General features: G+C 48.8%; 1 protein-coding gene across 2 annotated transcripts; it reads left to right on the top strand.

Moving 5' to 3' along the window:
* The first annotated feature begins 6,195 nt into the window (after nucleotides 1–6,195).
* Nucleotides 6,196–12,777, top strand: FOXA1 (forkhead box A1). 2 transcript variants are annotated; one of them, XM_044436362.1, is made up of 3 exons: nucleotides 6,196–6,407; nucleotides 9,760–10,996; nucleotides 11,113–12,777. In XM_044436362.1, exons 1-3 carry the CDS (start codon nucleotides 6,333–6,335, stop codon nucleotides 11,127–11,129), a joined length of 1,329 nt encoding a protein of 442 aa, XP_044292297.1. In that variant the 5' UTR covers nucleotides 6,196–6,332; the 3' UTR covers nucleotides 11,130–12,777. The 2 variants fall into 2 exon arrangements, with proteins under 2 accessions (XP_044292297.1, XP_044292296.1); XM_044436361.1 differs by having other exon boundaries at nucleotides 9,760–12,777.
* Nucleotides 12,778–19,216: the final 6,439 nt, after the last annotated feature.

Below are 19,216 nucleotides of genomic sequence, written 5' to 3'. Positions count from 1 at the left end.
ATGTGCCTGGAATAGTCAGAGTTGGCAGAATCAAATAGTCTTCATTCCATCCTCCTCATCTTCCTTTTCTTTCTTTTGTTCATTCCTTCGTTCTTTCTTTCTCTTTAAAAGGAGGGGGACATTTGCATCTGGGAAAGATTAAACTGTACTTTTTAGCAGGAAAGGATCCTCATATATGGAACAGAAAGAAAGAGATAAGCATGTGCTGGTAGAGGAGATGGTGCTTGGAATATTCGATCAATTGATGGATGGACAGATGGATAGATAAATAGTCCTGCCTACTACACAAAAACGTACGGTTGACCACCCCAGACAAATTCAGTAGTGAGTTAAGTAGACCGTTGTGGTTATCCAGAAGGCTCAGATGTGAAATTTTGGTAATCTGGAACTTCATTATCAGGTCTAAAACAAAGAGCATAAAACCTATTGCCTGTCCCTGTTACTTTTGCCGAGGAGGCTACACTTTCCACAATATGTTGATCTACAGTGTGGGTTAGATATTTTAGCAAGAGCATCACATAATGAAAAGAAGTTCAAGTTACTATCTTAAAATAGAAGAGAGGCTAGAACTCCATCCCCATTTTTTAAAAATACATCCACTTTAGTTATAAGATCCTTAATCAGATACTGGAGACATCTGGATAAGAAGCACCAAAACAGCAAAATAAGCTGGAAGAAGTTTCCAACCAAGAGAACTTTCTGCCAACCCATGCACGAGGGAACTTGAAGCAGTGGCGCTTAAATTGCATGGAATTTGGGGAAGGGGAAGGAAGTAAAGGGTGGGATTTGCATGCCCCCTACAAAAACAGTGCCTGCCTTACTGAAATCATTGAGGAGTACTTCCTAAACAACAAGCCGTTCATAAATAGGCTCACTTGGAAGAAAGTCCCACCAAATTTCATGCAGTTTCCCTCCTAATGAATACATATTATACGGCTGAAGGAGCCAGTTTTGTGCAGAGAATCTCAGCTTCCTATAATAGTATCAACAACAACCATAATAATGCAAACAAATGGATGGTGAATGAGGCTTAAGGTGTATTAAGCAGAACCGCTGCTTGCAAGGAGTAGTTCAAATTTTGTGCAGTGGCTGGGAAGAAGAATTTCAAGACCGTGGAGACACCCTCGTGGCCTTCATGCAAGCTGACATATCTGCTGAAGAGACGAAGTGTCCCACTTATGAGAAAGGGGGGGGGGGGGATGTCTTGAAAGCCCAGATGTGAACCATGAACTCCCAAAAGAAAGGATGCCTGTAACATGATTCTGTGTCTCAGTATGAGGAAAGGAACCTCGGAACGCCTTAAAGATGGCCTTACTGGTCGGCAGTGATGTCGGTGGTGCTGCTTTGGCGCTTGGGATGGGGCGGCTCTAGGCCACCAGGGGTCCTGCCACAGCTCCTCTTCAAGGGCCACAAGGCTGCTCTTGCGCTTTCCTTTTTTCTTCCGCTGCCCCAGACTCCAGCGCTGCCCCCCCCCCCCCGCGATGTCCTACCCTTTCCTCCTCTCCCTCACCTCCTCTTTTCTCTCGAGGCAGGAGCCCTGCTCGCAGAAGATAAAGCGCGGAAACCCTTGGCTTCCGCCAGCCCCGCGCCCCCGACTCCGGGCGCGCTTCGCCAGCAGAGGTGCCCCCCAGCTGCTTTCCCTCTAAGGACGAGCGGCATCTCCCCGGCGTGCCGAGGACCAGCCGTGTCCCCGCCGTCTGTCGCCCCACCGCCACCACCCCAGGCCGCGGGAGGCGCCCGAAAACGCTTCGCGGCCCCCTCTCACCTTCCGACGGCTCCCTTCCTGCCAGGATGCATTGGAACAAGTGTCAAGATGCGAAGGAGCCCCCACTAATCTGTTTGCTTTTTCCTCTCCGGCTAAGCCACCCCCTCCAACACCCCCAGCACCCCCCTCAGCGACAGCTTTGGGCGAGGAACGCCATCTGGCTGGAGGCGAGGCGGGCGCTCCGCGCAGCAGGTCCCCGCTTGGGACCGTGTGGCCTGGAGGGGCGCTCCCTGCGGCGAGCGCGCCGGGCTGTTGCGGGGCCGCTTGGCAGGAGAGGCCGGGGAAGCGCAGCCCTCGCCCGCCGCCGCCGCCACGTCTGCCGCGAAAGCTGCGCTCGCGTGTTGCGCGCCGCGGGCCGTCGTGAGATCCAGGCGCCGGGTTGGAACAGGTGTGCGCGCCTGCCCGGGTGGCGGGACAACAGGAGGCGCTGTGCCTTTGCGCCAACCCACCGTTTCCCCCCGCGTTGCCTCGCCCGCCCCACCGGCGGACCAGCACAAAAAGCGCGCACCAGTCCCTCGCCCGAGAATTCAGAAACCCCCGCCTAGCTCACCCCAAAGTGGGGAAGGCCCTCGCCGCACTCGTGTTTCCACTGAGGTTTGCCAGAAGGCACAGTAGGAGGAAAGTTCTTACACGGACGGAACCCGTTCTTGGTTTTGTTGTTGAGCTTGTGGACAATATATTGTTTTGCCAGATTAACGCTTTTAAATGCTTTTCTATTCATAGTGTAGGACAATGTTCCAGTCAAGATAGGCATTATGAGTGATGATACGAACACTAACACCAATCAGAATAATTTTCTTCCCGTGCTTCTTTTCTGGGGTAACATATTTCGGACAGTGAGGTATACCCTGGAGCTGAGAGCAAGTGCTCACTTTAGCAGAATTCATGGGGGAAATGTGTGTAGAAATGGATATGGTCTCCCATCTTTCATGTGTCTCAGTTATTTATGCTTCACTCCTTCTCCCCCCCCCCCCATACACCTTTTAAATTAAGCTTTGTTGAAATCAGTGGAACTTTCTTTCCAATGCAGGTGTTTAGGATTGCTAGCAAGACAGTCAAAGAAGCCTGTGAAACTCCAAGTCCTAAAAAAATTGAACAGTTCTTTGATTTCAATAGAATGTAAACTCGCAGCCTGAAAGATTGGAAGTTCTTTATTTATTAATCATACCATTTCCACTAAAATGGTATTCAAGGTGGCTGAGCATAATGAAATGCAGATACAAAAGATAATTATAATAAAAACAGAAGTATCCATTTCAAATGCATCTACACAAAAAATATAACTAGCACCCATTGGTTAAAACCTACTTTGGCACACCAGTCAACTTAAAAGCCAAAAGTCTGCCAGAGCGCATGAGTAAGCTGAATATCTTTTTGTACGAAGGATAACAGAGATAGGGCTAGTATGGCATCTTCTGGCATGGAGTTCCAGAGTCTGGGAGCTACTCCCAAGAAGGCCCTCATTCACATGACACTCTGTGAGCTTTGATATTAAGGATTGGGCTGTAGCTGCAAATGCCTTCACCTTCTCAGCAAAGGAACCTTGTAGTAGGATGGAGTCAAAGCAAACTCCCTCCTACTGGAATTAATGGGACTCACAATCCCTCAACTGCACGTTAATTATCGCCATTAATTTTAATAGAATCTAGCCTAGCAAATCCATTTAGCTTCAGAGAGTTCACCAGTTTTACAAACAGGGCTACCTGTTTGTTGCTATGAGTCAGAAGCAAAGGTTATGTTGTTTCTCATTCTTTTATGGCAATGCATTTCCTACACATGTTATTTAATTATGTGCCTCTAATTTACAGTGTGGTCATATTCAAAAGCAGTTTGTACACCAGTGCTTTTATCCTTTATTTTCTTAATGGCGCATTTTCATCCCTTGTTCTCTCCTGCTGGTTTGAGACATGTTTGTCTCAAGGATTTAACTTAATTCTGTTGCCAGATTTATTTTTGGGTGGGGGAGCAGGTTGAATGCAGGAAAAAGGACAAAGAAAGGAAAGGGTAAGAGGGGCCACCTTTTGTCGACAAGTTAAAACATTTCTTGAACTAAGTGTGTGGGTGGGTTTCTATGCTTATTTTTAAAGTTATTCTAGTATAGTATATATAATAGAATTACATCTAGATGAAATTCTACAGATAGAGATATCGATTTGTTAGATAATTAAACGAAATCCGAGGACTGTCGACGAGATCAATAGTTACATTCGCAACCAAAGTAGATCGGAAAGGTAGCTCCAGATTTAAGCCTCTTCAGCCCTTTGGTGAAATAAGTGCAATTAAACCACCAGCATTTAACCGGGACATCGTGATTCCAACCACAGCGCTCGATTTCCTCGGGTTCCCCGTTGGCGCACTGGGTTGGGGACCGGGCTGTAAGAACAGTTCTGCTCGCTGCCCCGGAGGAACTGGCAGGTCCATCGCTGTGTCATCCTTTTAGCAGATGAAATGAGGTGCTGTTGAAATGGACGTTCCGGCTCTTGGGGAAGGCGGAAACCAGTTTTGGCCACTACTAAAATAAGACACAAACAGCAACAACAACCTGGGTCCCGTTTCGACAGTCTTTTGCTAACGCAAATAATGCAGCTTGGGAAAGAAAGAAAAGGAGCTTTATTCAGGCAGGACGGGAGATTTGCATTGATCACACTGGAAACTGCCTTCCAGCCTTACCTTAATCAATACATCCAACTGAGTTTACTGGGACTAGCCCCCGAGTAAGTGTATATGTACTGCAGACCTATATACGTTTAATCGGAAGTGGCTCCCGCTTCGCTCAGTGGAATTGCAATTGCACCAGATCCAAACCCTTTAAGAAGTTCTGTAGGAGCGGAAGTCTCGATCTAACACAGCGGAGCTTACTTCCGAGTAATCAAGCGCAGGACCGTACTTTGTGTACAGGAGGGGTTGAATCCAGACCTCGTTATGGGAACGTGGGTTCCAGAGACATGCGACCTCTCACCGAAGTCCAGCTTACATGGCCAGAATCGAACCCCAGGAAAACAACCCCCCCCCCACAACTCTTATAGCCCCCCGGAAACCGAAGTCTTATTACTAGATGTTTTGCATATGTTTCTATGAAGTGATCTCCCTTCCACCAGCAACAACATCGGAGAAGCCGCTGGAAACCTTACAGTCAAGTCCATTTACTCTAAAGTAGCGCCCATAAATCGACCTTGCGGGGAGGTGGTCGTAGATACTCCCTCATGACCGCAGGGATCCCTGCGATGTTTACTCGGGAGGAAGACCCGCCGAGGCCCGTGGGTATTTTTCCTCCGCGAGGGCGCAGCGCAAGGATCGCAGTCCTGGCCCGTTAGGAGCGCCCAGAAAGCGCGCAGCCCGTTCCGCCCGAGAGGCGAGGCCGAGCCGCCAGGTTTCCGCCACGATCACCTGCGCTTGCCTTGCCCGCGGCGGTTCCTAAGGGCGCTGCTTTCAGGCAAGCCGCGGGGCTGCAGGAGGGAAGGAGCGAGGCAGGGCTGGGGCGGAGAAACCCAGCAAGAATGGCCCGAGTGACTCACCTGGGCCGTGTGCCAAGTGGAAGTTTCAATTTAGGAGCAGATCCGCGTTTCAGGACCTGCATTCGCGGAGCCTGGACTGGCTTCACGTCACGGGGGTGACTCATTCACACGGCGGGTTTCTGGGCAGCAGCGTGACTCGGGGCCAAGAGAAGGGGAAGCCCTGCGGGCAACTCACCTGCGTGGTGGCCTTGCGGGAAGGGGTGAGGGGAAAGGCTCTGTTTTATTTTTCACGGTCCTTTCTGGTATGTGGGGGCACGCGTGACGTAGGGGGGAATGACCAGAGTATTTGGGGCGGGGGGGACACACTTAGGGGCCCAGGCTGTCGCCGCGAAAAGCGCGTGTCCAAGTTCCAAAGGCTCGGTGGCAACACCGCAGGCGGATCTTCGCGCACAGGGGCTGTTCTCACGTGTCTCTCGGCCATTCAATTGTCCCTCACCCGGGCAGCGTTTCCGCAGTTTTGGAAAGTGGGGAACGAGAGGGAGAAAAACAGGGTATTTCCTGCTCCTTTTCTCCTCGCCTCCGCCTGCTCCTCTTCCTCCTCCCTTCTGAGTTTCCCTGTGTGTGTCTTCTTTCCCCCTCCCTTCTTTTTTTAACCTTCTTCGTGCTGCCACCGTCCCCCCCCCCCGCCCCACTTCGGCCCGCTTAGACCAATTACACCGCTTTGCAAATAAAGTGCCGCCCGGGGGAGTTACAAGCGAAGTGGAACTGCCTTGTTTGCAGGTGCATCTCCGGCTTTGTAGGTGCGAACGCCTTTGTGAGACGGACAAATGGGGAGAGGAGGAGGAGGAGGAGGTGGGCGCTCTTGCCGCCGCCGCCGCCGCCGCGCCGACGTAAGATCCACATCAGCTCAACTCGAGGCACTTCCCAGCCGGCACTTCCTCACTTTCTCGAGTGGCTCGCCGCCACACACCGCTGGCTGCCGCCTTCGGGGGCTCGATCGAGCCCTCCTCCCCCGAGGGTCGGCCTCCTGCTAGGCTCGGGGGGGCTCCTCTTCCCGCCGCCCGCCGCCCGCCGCCAGAGGGCTGGATGGTTACACAGGGCACCTTGGCTCCATGATGTTAGGGACGGTGAAAATGGAAGGGCACGAAACGAGCGACTGGAACAGCTACTACCCCGAGACGCAGGAGGTGAGCGGCGCCCGGGGCCACGGGCGGCGGCGGCGGCGCGCCGAGGGGCCGGGGGCGCCGGGGAGGACGGGGGTGGGGGGCGCCCGGCTGGGGGCGGGGTCAGCCCCGCGGGGCATCCGTCCGCTCGGGGTGCCCGGCTCCGTCCCCAGATCCCGATGGCGCGAACCTGCCGCTTCCGAGCTCACAGCTGGCCGCGAAGCCAGGAAGAAATCCGCCTGATTTCCCAGCGCGCCCCTGGGGAGGCGTGTGCGCGCCGGGCGCGGGGTTCAGCGGCCGCCGCGCCGGGGGCGGGAGCGGAGCTCTCGATCGGCTTCTAGGGTCCCGCTTCGGAGCGCAGCCGGGAGACCCTCCGGATTGCCTGCCTTCCAGCCGCGGGCCTCGGTGCGTGCGCGCGCACGCGCGTGCGAGGGGGGGCGGCAAGAACCGCTCCCTGCCGCCCCCAGCCCCAGCCCCAGCCCCAGCCCCACACTTGGGGGGGAAGCGATAGGCTTTGTCGCTCGCCATCCTTCGCCGTCCGCTCACCTGTGCTAACACCGTAGTCTGCTGGGCAAAATAATTATTTGTGTGTACTTTGCTACACGCTTCTGGCGGGTGGGGGAGGGATTACAACGGGGGCGCTTCTCCCGCAGACCGGCTGGTGGCGCTGCCGAGAGTAGGATCTGCCTGTGCGACCGGGAAGCGGGCTCTTTTCATTGTCCATTCATATCCACGTTCCTTATTTTGCAATATGCTCCAAAGGGCAGAAAGAAAAGATCAAAGACGACCAAATGAACAATAACGTGTGGAGGAGCATGTAAAACCCCAACGAAGCATGAATGGGCCCTCTTTCTGAATAGGGAGTGAAAGGCGGAAAAATGCGCTCCCCTCAAAAAAAGAAACCCCAAGAACGTGTCTTTCTAAAAAGGGAAAAGGAAAGGGACAAGACGATAGGAACAAAAATAAGAGAAGCGGGGGGCAGGCAGAAATTACTTCATGTACAAAAAGCAACTCTTGCTTCCCGGCGCCTTAGCAAAGTTACCGTCCAGGGTGGCTGCGCCGCAAACGCAGCCTGTAGACTCCAGTTCAACATATGTGCTTGTGCGGCGGTCGTATTCGGGCTTCCTATTTAATAAGGAAAGGTCAACAGGGGGCAAAGAAGGGGTTTAGATTAGATGTATGCCTCTTTCCGATCTCATAGGCACTCCAGTGGAGAAGAAAAATTAAATGCCCCATATGTTAATGAGGGGATCCTTCATTTGCACACGTTAATTCATTTGCTGTGTCAGATTGTTTTAATGTAATGTTTCGATTTATATTGGAGAAAACTACATGAAAGTATGTGTACATAAAATATACACATATGTTCCATATTTATTTTTTAAAGACAGACATGGAAATTTAAGTTTGCATATAAATAAATAGATTTTCCCCCATTAGTTATGTGCAATTTCACAGGCCTGGGCTTGTTTACTATAATTTGTAAATAACGGGTGAACTGCCTAGTAGCTGTCAAGCACAAGACTTACACCTCTGTGTATGCAAACACTGCTGTGGAGATATCCTATGAGAAACTAGAATGTGACCATATTGCAAACATTTTCGCCATTAGGCTGTAATTGAATTGGAGAACCTGGCCTACCCGTGCTGTGTGTTTAAAAGACACGCGAGGGACATTCATATTCAGCCTTCTAAATTCAACTAATCACATGCATCAATGTTTTCGTGCTTAGATTTAGGAAAGGTTAGGTGTTTTAATTCTATCATTCTTCTAGCCTACTCTATTATTTAGGCCTGCTTGCAAGGAAACCTTCTGAATCTAATTTAGACGGTTAAAAGGTTTAATGGAGTTTCGATTGGCTTTCACTAGTCTACTAGGCTGCAAGAAAAAGAGAAAGGGGGGAAAGGACCCCTCCCCGAATTCGATCACGAACTTCAGCCTTGCCACGAAGCTGCTTGTTTTGTCTGGGTACAAAAAGAGGGGTGTTTTTCCTCCTAGAAAATGCCCTGGTTTACTAGGCTGCCGTGGCTGTTGGAGGGATTGAGATGTCGAGGAAGGTAACACAGAATAGCGGAGACAAGGGGTGCGGGGGTGAAAGGCGCTGTAAAGTTTGCTTTTCCCACCAGCGCTCGCTGGCGCTAAGGCCTCGGCAGGCGCGCCGATCTCAATGGCCCCAGGGAAAGCGGGGGAGGCGAGATCGCGGTCCTGCGACCTCGGAGAGCTCCGCTTTGGCGCATCCTTTGTAGCAGTTCCCGGTGGGTTTGAGGCAGGGCCTCCGTTTCCCCCGGCGCGCAGCGGAGCAGCGGGGCGAAGAGGCTGGGTGAGGCCACGGCCCGACCGCAGCGCCTTGTGTTTTATTCAGCGGCAGTTCGGGTTACCTTTCCTTGGCATCTCCTTCGAGGGACGGGGTCACACCTTCCCCACAATGCGAATTCTGAGTTAGGGAGGCTGAGAGGACCGCCTTTCCCCTCCTTCCTCTTTTTCCCTCTTTTTTTATGGAAAAAAGCATAATACACAAACTGACACTCAACCGCGGACGAAAGGAGGAGTCTCGGGAGCAAACGCTTCCCTTGCCAGATCTTGCTTAGGCCTCCTGGCGATTTGGGGGCGGGGGGCAGTCCGTGAACTGGAGTTTTGCGCTGCCGTGTTGTCGGGTGCAACTTCGGGGCTGCTGGTTTCTCTTTTCCCAACATAGCCCCGAACTGTGGCTTAGATAGTGGGGATGATTTAACACACACCAGGTATTTCCTATGAAAGAACAGGCTCCCATCCCACGGCAGGCCACGTCCTCAAAAGACTCGGTGTGTCTTCCTGAAGAGGGAAGTGTGGGCTGTGGGTGTTCACGTGTGTGCGTTGAATCCCTCTTTACTTGGAAATGAAATTCTGTGCTAATACGTTCCCAATAAGGCGCTGCTCACTGCAACGTGGTCATTGCAATCCGGCCGCTGAGATATTTGTTTTGCTTTAATTTTTCCCCGTTCATAAACTCGCAAGCGATTTATTTCCACGGATCCAGGTGTGCTTGATGACCCATGCATCCGCCAGTTTCTCCGACGTGCGTGGCCCTAAACAATGACAATGTCTCGGCTAAAGCTATTTGAAGCGTCTTGGCATAAAGGTGGGCAACTGAAGTCCCTTTTGACCAAATCTTGTGCGACAGCAGCAGGGTTAGAAGCGAGGGTTTGTTCGTGGACTTTCAGTGCAGCTTCTGGGTGAAAGTGGCGTCTCTAACCCATGCCAGTTACTATAGCATCGTGCGAAGGTGGCTGGGCATTCACACGCAAAAGTACGCGCAATTATGGATTGCGGGGCTGGCGTTTGGCTGGTCAGAGAGCCGGTCTCCTTTCTCTGGTCTAATTTATCTCTCTCCCGCAGGCCTACTCGACGGTTCCCGTGAGCAACATGAATTCTGGACTGGGTTCTATGAACTCCATGAACACCTACATGAGCATGAACGCCATGACCACCAGCGGCAACATGACGTCGGGCTCGTTCAACATGTCTTATGCCAACCCAAGCCTGAGCGCTGGCTTGAGCCCCGGGGCTACGGGGGGCGCCATGAACAGCATGTCGGCCATGGGGTCGGCGCTGAGCCCTGGGGGCATGAATGCCATGGGCGCCCCCCAGGCCTCGCTGAACGGCCTGGGCGCCTACGGGGCCATGGGACCCTGCATGAGCCCCATGGGCTACGCACCATCCAACCTGAGCCGCGGCCGCGATGCCAAGAGCTTCAAGCGCAGCTACCCGCACGCCAAGCCCCCCTACTCGTACATCTCGCTCATCACCATGGCCATCCAGCAGGCGCCCAGCAAAATGCTGACGCTGAGCGAAATCTACCAGTGGATCATGGACCTCTTCCCCTATTACCGCCAGAACCAGCAGCGCTGGCAGAACTCCATCCGCCACTCGCTCTCCTTCAACGACTGCTTCGTCAAAGTGGCCCGCTCGCCGGACAAGCCGGGCAAAGGCTCCTACTGGACGCTGCATCCGGACTCGGGCAACATGTTCGAGAACGGCTGCTACCTCCGGCGCCAGAAGCGCTTCAAGTGCGAGAAGCAGCCCGGCGGCGGCGGCGGCGGCAAAGGGGGACAAGGCGGCGGCCACCACGGGGGCGAGAGCAGGAAAGACCCAGGCGGCGCCAGCCCGCCTTTGCACCGAGGCCCATCCAAGGGCGGCCCGCTAGACGCGGCCCCGTCCAACGCCGGCGCCAGCAGCCCCCAAACCCTGGACCACAACGGCAATGGAGGCGAGCTGAAGCCCTCGGTGGCCGCCGCGGCCGCGGCTGCAGCCGCCGCAGCCGCGGCGGTGGCAGCGGCCTCCTCCGGCCCCCCCTTGGCCTCGCTCGGGCACCCGGGCCATCCGCTGGGCCACCACGAGTCGCAGCTGCACCTCAAGGGCGACCCCCATTATTCCTTCAACCACCCGTTCTCTATTAACAACCTCATGTCCTCGTCGGAACAGCAGCACAAGCTGGACTTCAAGGCCTACGAGCAAGCGCTGCAGTACTCCTCCTACGGGGCCAGCCTGCCTGGCGGGTTGCCTCTCAGCAGCGCCTCCATGGGCGGCAGGGGAGGCATTGAGCCCTCGGCCCTGGAGCCGTCCTACTACCAAGGTGTGTATTCCAGACCGGTCCTAAACACGTCCTAGCTGGCAGGGACATACTTGAGGGCCAACCGAGCTGAACCAGTCTTGCTTCCCTGTCCTGTTTGTCTCTCTCCCTCTCTCTAGATTTCTATCCAAACTGACGTACAACTCCCCCGTCCCGCACACACACAAGCATGCACGCACAGCCTGCAGGATCCGTGCAAGAGGGAAAAGAGCAAGAGAAAAGGGCGAGGGGAGAAGCAAAAGAAAGGACTGTTACTTTATTATTATTACTGTTGTTGTTATTATTATTATTGTATCCCGAATGCATCCTGTTTCTTCTATTTTGGCTGGAAAAGTCCCACAAGCAACTCCTGGCCAAGCACACACACACACTGTATATACCCGCCTTCCCTTGCCATGACCACTGTAGACAGACAGACATTCATCTTGTAAATTATTATGTTGAAGATGGGGGATTCCTCGCCTTCTTGTCCCGGTGAAATCGCGCGAGATTTAGAGGTTGGTGGCGGGACTTCAACCAGAAAAGTCTAGGAAGCTTCCCGGACTGAGCGAGAGGTGTCTTGGCCCGTCTCGTGCAGTCTTGCTTTCTCCGGCTGTCCGTGGCCTCTCGGCGGCGTCGATCAGCGCATTTTGGGTCATCGTCCTGCTTGCTCCCCCCGCGACGTCGGTGTCGTTGAAGGGCCAGCCCGGGGCCTTCCGACGCATGCGAGGCTTGGGCTCTGCCCCCGAGGGAGCTGCGGCCCGCTCCCGATAGAGCGCCAAAGGCAGGGTTTGGGTGACAGTAAAATTAGGCCGCTTCTGAGGGACACGCACAACAGTGCTGAGAACAGAACAAAACACCGCGCGCGCGCGGCGGGGGGGAATCTATGGGAAGTCCGTCCATTTTGAGAGGTGGGAAAGCCTCCTTTCGCGCACTGTTGAAGCCAATGCCCGACGTGTCCCCGGTCCCTACACGATCCTTAGTGGTTTGAAACGGTTCGGAATGGCTCCCTTGGGAGGCCCGGTCACACGGGCCGGATGCCTTACCCTCCCGCCGTGTAAAGTGGCAGAGATAGCAGCTGGAGTTCAAAATGGAGAACTCTCGCGCCTCCCAAAGGGCCTGAATCGGGATATGGTACCAAGTCACACACAGGTCACAGCCGTTTAAGGCGCGTTGCTCCCTTCCTCTTAGGGTTGCTATTTCCCCCAAGCTGTTACGGAGGGGTCTCCTTGCTCAGGAAGTCTCCTGGCCACGTGCATAACCCGGTTATTTATTCCCAGAGTCCTTTTCCTCGCGTGCGTCCTGGAAGTATATAACTATCCTTAATTGTTGCAGCCCTCCCCCCGCAAATTACTGTAAGCTAGAGGGGTTCCTCTCTCCCACTTTCATTAGATCAATCTATTCCCAATCGTGATTGCCCACCCCCGCTCCCGAAATTCGTGTGGCCGCTTAATTATCGCCGTTGTTAGCACGTTCATCCAGTGTTAATGCACTTTCCACGGTTTTTCCACTATGTTTTTAGCCTAGCCAGATGGCGGCGGGAGATTCCCCTCGTTTTGTTGTTATTTTCCTGTTCGCTTTCACGATGTTCTTAATTTATTTGCACGGTTTATACATTTTCTTTACAGCTTGAAAGTGCTTTAAATGACGGTTTTAAAATGATACACACCATTTTAAAGAAAATAAAACCTTAATTTTATAATAAATGTGATTGTAATTGAGAAAATGTTTTGATTTTTTTTAACAAATGACAATATAATCCATAAAGTATGTCCCCCCCCCTTTCTCTCTTTCAATCATTTGCAGTTAAGGACTTTAAATAAATCAAATATTATCAATGAGCAATTTTGGGATTTTTGTTTTGTTTTGTTTTGTTTGTTCCATTATTGGAAGGATGGTTGCTTCCATATGGATTAAAATGGTGTGGAGTTGAAAGAGAAGCAGAGGTAAATAAAAGAGATTGTTGGCTTTTTTCCCTTCTGAGCTGGTGAATTAGAAGCGCATTGGGGCTGCTGTGATTAATGGCTGGGATGTCCAAACATTGGCCTTATTAGATGTATATTAAATATTTATTGAACATATTGAATATTTAACCAGCAGACCAATTCTACAGAAAAATCTATCACAAATTGAAATACCAACTCTTTATGCAAAAAGAAGAGAAAAGCAGTACAATTAACATTCTTCATTTGGATGGAAAGAATGCTGATTGGGCAGCAAAACATTTTTTGTAGCAATGAAGTGTTTTTACTTTGGAAGAGAAAGTTGTATTTATATTTTAGTCATTTAATTTTTTTCTACAGGATGCCCCGTCCCTTTAATGCCACACAGAACTGAAGTGCCAGTTCATAGGAATATTACCATTGACTTTAGTGCAGGAAAATGGCTTTTGTTTGCTTTCTGAGCTCTTACAGGCTCTGTCAAATGCTAAAACTAGCTTTTTCCCCCCTGACTTGGTTGTTCACTAGATTGACATTTTCCAGGGTAGAGGTGAATTCTGGAATGGTATTTCCCTTTTATTTTCTCTTAAAAACAAAAGCGATGGTTAATTCTGATCCTAACCTTCTCATGTAAGTTTCCTCTGCCAACTCCTATTGGATTATAGATGCAGCTGTAGGAATGCTGCTTCATTTGGAGATCAAAGTCTTTGCAGAAGGAAACCTCTTCACATATTGTGCAAATGGTTAATACTTCGATTGGTAGCACATTTCCTGGGAACTTTACTTGTAATGTAACTTGGCACCAAGTTAGCATGCTAGTAGAATTTGCTGTCAAACTAAGTAGTCTTCTAGCATGATTTGCACCTCCCTTGAAATGTACCTTGGAAATCAAACTCTTTTGGGGGTGTCGAGTGCAAGGTGGAAGGGAATCATAAGTTTCCAAGTGTACACAGTATTTGTGTACTAGCTGGTTAGTATTTGAGTGTACTTTCTGTATATTACAGGATTCATATTGTAACTCCTTATATAATTCAGATTATGCTGTTGAGCTATGCCATTGGAATCTGTGTGCTTCACAGAGTAGAAAGGAACAGGTCTGTGTTTCCAGATGCTAACAGTCTAAAACGTTTTCATGTTACAGCTGAGATCCTAAACATACTTTTGGGACACCCAATTAATTCAATACATTTCTGGGGAAACATGTACCTGTACCTGAAGCTGTCCTATGAAGTTTCTTGGGAAATAAATGCATTTGGATTCCCTGTGGATTTTTGTGCCTAAGATTAATTCCCTTTAAAAATCAACTAGCAAATCAAAGCAGTTGGTTTTATAGCCTTGGCAGTTAATGCATGTTCCCATTAGAGCTATAGAAAGCATAGCAATTACTTTTACTTTAGCTGTATTAAAAGTCTTGTGCAGCAAACAAAGCAATTCAGCACCTTAAAAACTATACCCACTTAAGTGGAAGTAAACCCACTGAGCTCAAGCAGAGTTACTCCTGAGTAGACATGCATGGAATACTGTTGCTATACATGTATTAAGGCCTAGGCCAAACAGCTTCTTTGGCCAATGCATCTATATTTGCAATCCAATTCTGAAACCATTTACTTAGAAGCAAATCTTTTCTGGTGTAACTGTTGTTCTTCAGCTGCTGCTGATGCAGGAGGCTTCCAGTGGCTTTCCATACAGGCAGCCAGAACAGGTCTATGTCTCCTTCCTTCAGCAGTTCAGTTCCCCAACCTTTCACTGGGCCTAAGCTTATTTCTGTGTGAAGTAAATCTGTCTAGGATCTTTATGTTGCTTCCTGTAAGTTCCTTTCAGTTTAAACAACCATAGAATTGTGTCTTAAATATATGGGAATGAGGCTCAAGCAACAACACCTGCAGGACCTATAGTTAAATTTAGTGATGTTGGTTCACTCTCTGATAGATCTGAAAGTTTTCCTTCTGGGGAAAAGAAGGGAATTATTGTATTATGGCACGATATGATGTGATAGTTCAGGGAGAGAAGGGGCATCATTTGACTCTCCCAGTCCAACCAATGAGTAATATATTTGGAAAAGCCAAAAGTGTGAAGGAGGTTTTTCTTCCTCTTCTTCTCCAAATCTTTTTATGAGGGGCGGGTTGTGGGGGGGGGGGGGAGAATGGTATCCAAGAGAGTCCTTACCCTCAGTCAGTTTCAGGGCCTAATAACTGTGGTCAGCCCAAGTGAGTGGTGACTCAGAATGGTCTCAGCAAACATCCCATAGGCCCAGGGTCTTACACAAAGCATTTTCAGTTCAGCTGGGCTCCTTAGGTGAATCCAGATGGTGAAATGTGATGCTCTCAGTTCCAACTAAACTTAAGATTTATATTCTGCCTCATAATGAACAAAATATCAACAAGGCTTATGTTTTAAGGTATATTTATATACATAAATGGCAGTCCTAAGATTTCCCCCTAAGATTTTCCTTATCAACCCTATAGGATATGGGAAGATAACAATGGTGCAGGGATCAACTGTAGCCCTCCCCTCGGCCTCTCTTAACAGAGCGCTGAAGTGATCTGCAGGTCATTAAAATATCGAGAAATTACTGGGAAGGACACCCTCCCAAATTATTAAGCAATGCTTATGGGGTACATCCAGTCTGAAGTCATGCTTAGAGCCACTGAAACCAGTATGGGATGGGAAGAAAAGTTCCATCTATTACAATGGGCTTGCCTGAAGCATGGGAAAGAATGCAGCCCTTGGCATGTCTACTTGGAAGTGGCTCCACTGAGTTCTGTGGGGTTTACTATCAGGTAAATGTATATAGGACTGCCACCAACCCATTCTTTCTCGTGGCAATATCATTTCAAAGCAGCCAGCCAGAAAATGATAGGCCAGTTCCAGGAACAAAGCTTACTAGATTCTGCATGTCCTCATGCTTCCCCAGGAGGTGGGCAAGCTCATTTATCGTTTTCCACAGTGTGATTTTCTTCTTGCACAAAATAAAATGCTGCTTGTAAAGATGGATATCTGGGTACATCCGTCCTCCCTGAAATGCAGGCAGCAGAACTGAATCTGAAAATATATTCAATGCCTGTGTAATAAAATATATTCACCAGATCTGTGTGGCTTCATTTTTCCACCCAATACTGCTAAGCATAATAACTGACGGCTGGTTCATCCATACTGCTCCTGAAAAATCAATCCATATATGACCTTTACTCTTAATCAAAGGGTCCAGAGTGTAAGTCTGGAGTATGCAAATAAAGGCCCTTATAGCCAAACGTTCCCACACACTCTTGAACTGAGGTTTTTATTTTGTTTTTATTTTTAGTTAAAGCCTTTGACCCAGAAATGAAGCCTGGGTGCTTTTTGGTGGATCGATCACCTTATATCAGTGAAGGAAGTGTATATCCATGAAAATATGTTTAAAATAGGTTTCATAGGGATGATTCATAGTACACGACACTTTTGGACGCAAAGATAGGAGAGGCTGCGTTAGATCTGCCCGTGGCTCTGCGTGAGTGCGTGCGTGTCCATGTCACACGGGGGTGAAGGGGTGGAATAGGGTTCATTCATTACGCGTTAGTAAAAACACTTTCACTGCTCCAGCTACCACTGAGTTTGTTTGCATGTCAATATCAAGCCAGCAGAAGGCAAGCAAAGCTGTTTATCGTCTGGCCAAACTCTCAGCTGTCACCATTACTTATTTCTGATGGTTTTTTGATCCTGAACTTTCCGAGCAAGTGCTCTTCATCGGCTGAAGAAAAAGAGCAGGCGTCCTGGAAGGAACATCTCTTTGCGAGTCTCAGTTCATAATATGCAGAAAAGGCAGGGCTGGTACGTTCTCCTGCGAGTTCATTCATGCTTCATGAGACTGATTCACTTTTCAGGGCACGCTTGTGATCTGTTTCAGTGTCCCGTAGGATACCAAGGACGTAGGTAAATTCTGGAGCCAGGGAGAAAGCTCTGACTTTCTTCCTGTGGATCCAGGAAATGTCTTTCCTTTTCAAATCCAATTACCTTTCTTAAAAAGCCACGTGCTAGACAGCTAAAACTGTTGCCATCATTCAGGTTCATTTAACTCCATTAAACTCAAGCCGGGAGCAATTCGGCATATTACCAAGCCTTTTAAGAGAGCTAACTGGATTTTGGCTGCAGAAAAAGACCCAAACAGGCTGACCGAGGGGAGGGGAGAGTCTGCAACATTCCACCCACAGCCGGAAAAGGGAACTATCTTCGATGCCTTTTTCCCCCTTCACTTAATTACTCCGACACAAATGATGTGGATTGGAAAATGTTTTATATAGTATTCTCTAGATGATCACTTAATATTATCTCCATGGATCTATCATGAGACTAAATCTTACTGATTTTTCAGTAATTCACTGATTCAAGTGGCTGATTGAGAAGTCCAGTAAAGAATGTAATACTTTTAATTTTAAAAATAAGGAAAATAATATTCTTCTGTGAGGGAGAGATTGCTCCCACATAACAGTAGATTAATTCTAAATGCACAGTATTGTCAGAAATCTTCCATCTATTGTTTCAAAGCAAGAATGATGTATTTGTAGGTTGAGGCTGCATTTGTCTGTCAAATCAACATTGTGTCAATTGTCAATAAGTTTCCAATGGCTTTCAGTAAGAATACACAAAATAAAAGAAAGGCTCATGAACTCTATTAATTCATTTTGAAATTCTTGCAAATATAATTTCATGATATTTGGTACCTTTCCAAACCAAAATTTGTTTAAGAAAGAAGCTTCAGAAAACTATATTTCTGTGTGATTTTAATTTATCCAACCTAGACTGCAAAAATCTTAGAAGTAAGTATCACTGAAGTCGAGACAAGTGTGTTCTCTTAAAGTACGTGGAAGATTCAGGTTCAGGATACAGCTGTGTAAATAGAAACAAAAACAAATCAGAATTAGAAACCATACAATTATATCTTTTAAAACTTAAATTTGGAAAGGGCTTTGAATGTGAAGTTTCCTTAATACTGACCATCTACCTTGCAGAGTTTTAGTGTGCATTTTTAAATATCAGTTCCTGGAAATCCTTTAAAGGGTAGGATACTCTGTTCTCAGGCAACATGTTGGAGTGGATTGTTAAGGCTGTTCTTTACTGAATGCAATCCACACCCTACTGAGGTCAGTGGAAAACCTTTCATTGATTTGCATTGCTTCTAATGAGTGTGTTCTGAATCTAAATGGCATTGCCTTTACATTGAACAGAATTGTATGGATATTTGCAATGAAAGCAAAGACAGGTGCCAAAATGAGCATGAATTGTTATTAGTTCAATTATGGATTGATTTTAAACATACTAAACATACAGAGTATAAGATGTGTCTCACTCCTTAATGTTGAGTTTACAAGAGTTGAGCAGGGCAGGACTTTTGGAGAGCGCCTTGAGTCTACACAGAACAATTTAGAACTCGTGTAAGTCAATTCCAACGCAACTCGGCTTCAACTGTGGATATCAATGCAGGTTTTTCAACTTTATAGCCTCAGCATTTTTGCTCAGAGGTAAGTTCCCCTGAATTCAGTGGTATGTCCAGCCAGGTAAGTACAGGGCTGCAGCTTCTGCCTTGCCAAATAAAATGTATTATATGGGCATAGATTCAACACTACTCACTTCTACCTGCCTGTGCTCAGGATGGGGTGTAAAACAACAATGCTTTGTTGTTCACAGCCTAAGAGAGATGTCAACTCTAAGTCCATTAGCTCTTCCAAGGAAAGAAGCTCCATTGCGCTCGGCGGTATAATCGGACTGTACCGAGGAGGGAACGTTCAAGTCTTGGTGTCTTGATTGCTCAGTGAAAGGGGAAGAAATGATCCTAAGGGCTGAGAAGCAGCATGGAGTCTCCGTCTGCCCAGGCAAAAGATGGACCAATGTCCTTTCCAGAGGGCCAGTAATGGAAAACCAGTGGAAGAGGGAAGGGTGACGAAATGGAAAGCTGCCTTTGTTCTCTATGTTATTTTCCACCAATTATCCTACACTCTCTGACAATGTAACAGTTAAGGGTAGATTAGTAGAAATCACCTTCTCAATTCCCAGTAGAGTTCTACCTTCAGGCCCACGCCTGGGTTTTTCCTCTGCAAAGAGAACTTCACTGAGATTTCATAGCTTTGAACTTTGAACAGAACAAACTCCCCGACCTTCTCTTTGTTGTGAGTTTCAGTTTAGTGATAAACCCCAGGTAGAGAATTCCCCCTCCCGGTTTCTTCCGCCGAACTGATTGCATCGACAGCCAGGTGCAGCACTAGGATCTGTCCCTCCCGCGTCCCAACCTTCATGACAGTCCAATTAAGTTCACTCGTGGGATCGCTTTCCG

Source organism: Varanus komodoensis, unplaced genomic scaffold (genome assembly GCF_004798865.1).
Source record: "Varanus komodoensis strain SLA01 unplaced genomic scaffold, ASM479886v1 scaffold3, whole genome shotgun sequence".
In the NCBI taxonomy this organism is placed as follows: Eukaryota; Metazoa; Chordata; class Lepidosauria; order Squamata; family Varanidae; genus Varanus; species Varanus komodoensis.
The sequence above is the reverse complement of the archived record's forward strand: the minus strand, read 5'-3'. Positions and strand labels throughout refer to the sequence as shown.

Coding starts and splice junctions, on each gene's coding strand:
- FOXA1 (XM_044436361.1), top strand. CDS start 6,333: ATGATGTTAGGGACGGTGAAAATGGAAGGGCACGAAACGAGCGACTGG. Junction 6,408..9,759: donor ACTACCCCGAGACGCAGGAG/GTGAGCGGCGCC, acceptor TCTCTCCCGCAG/GCCTACTCGACGGTTCCCGT.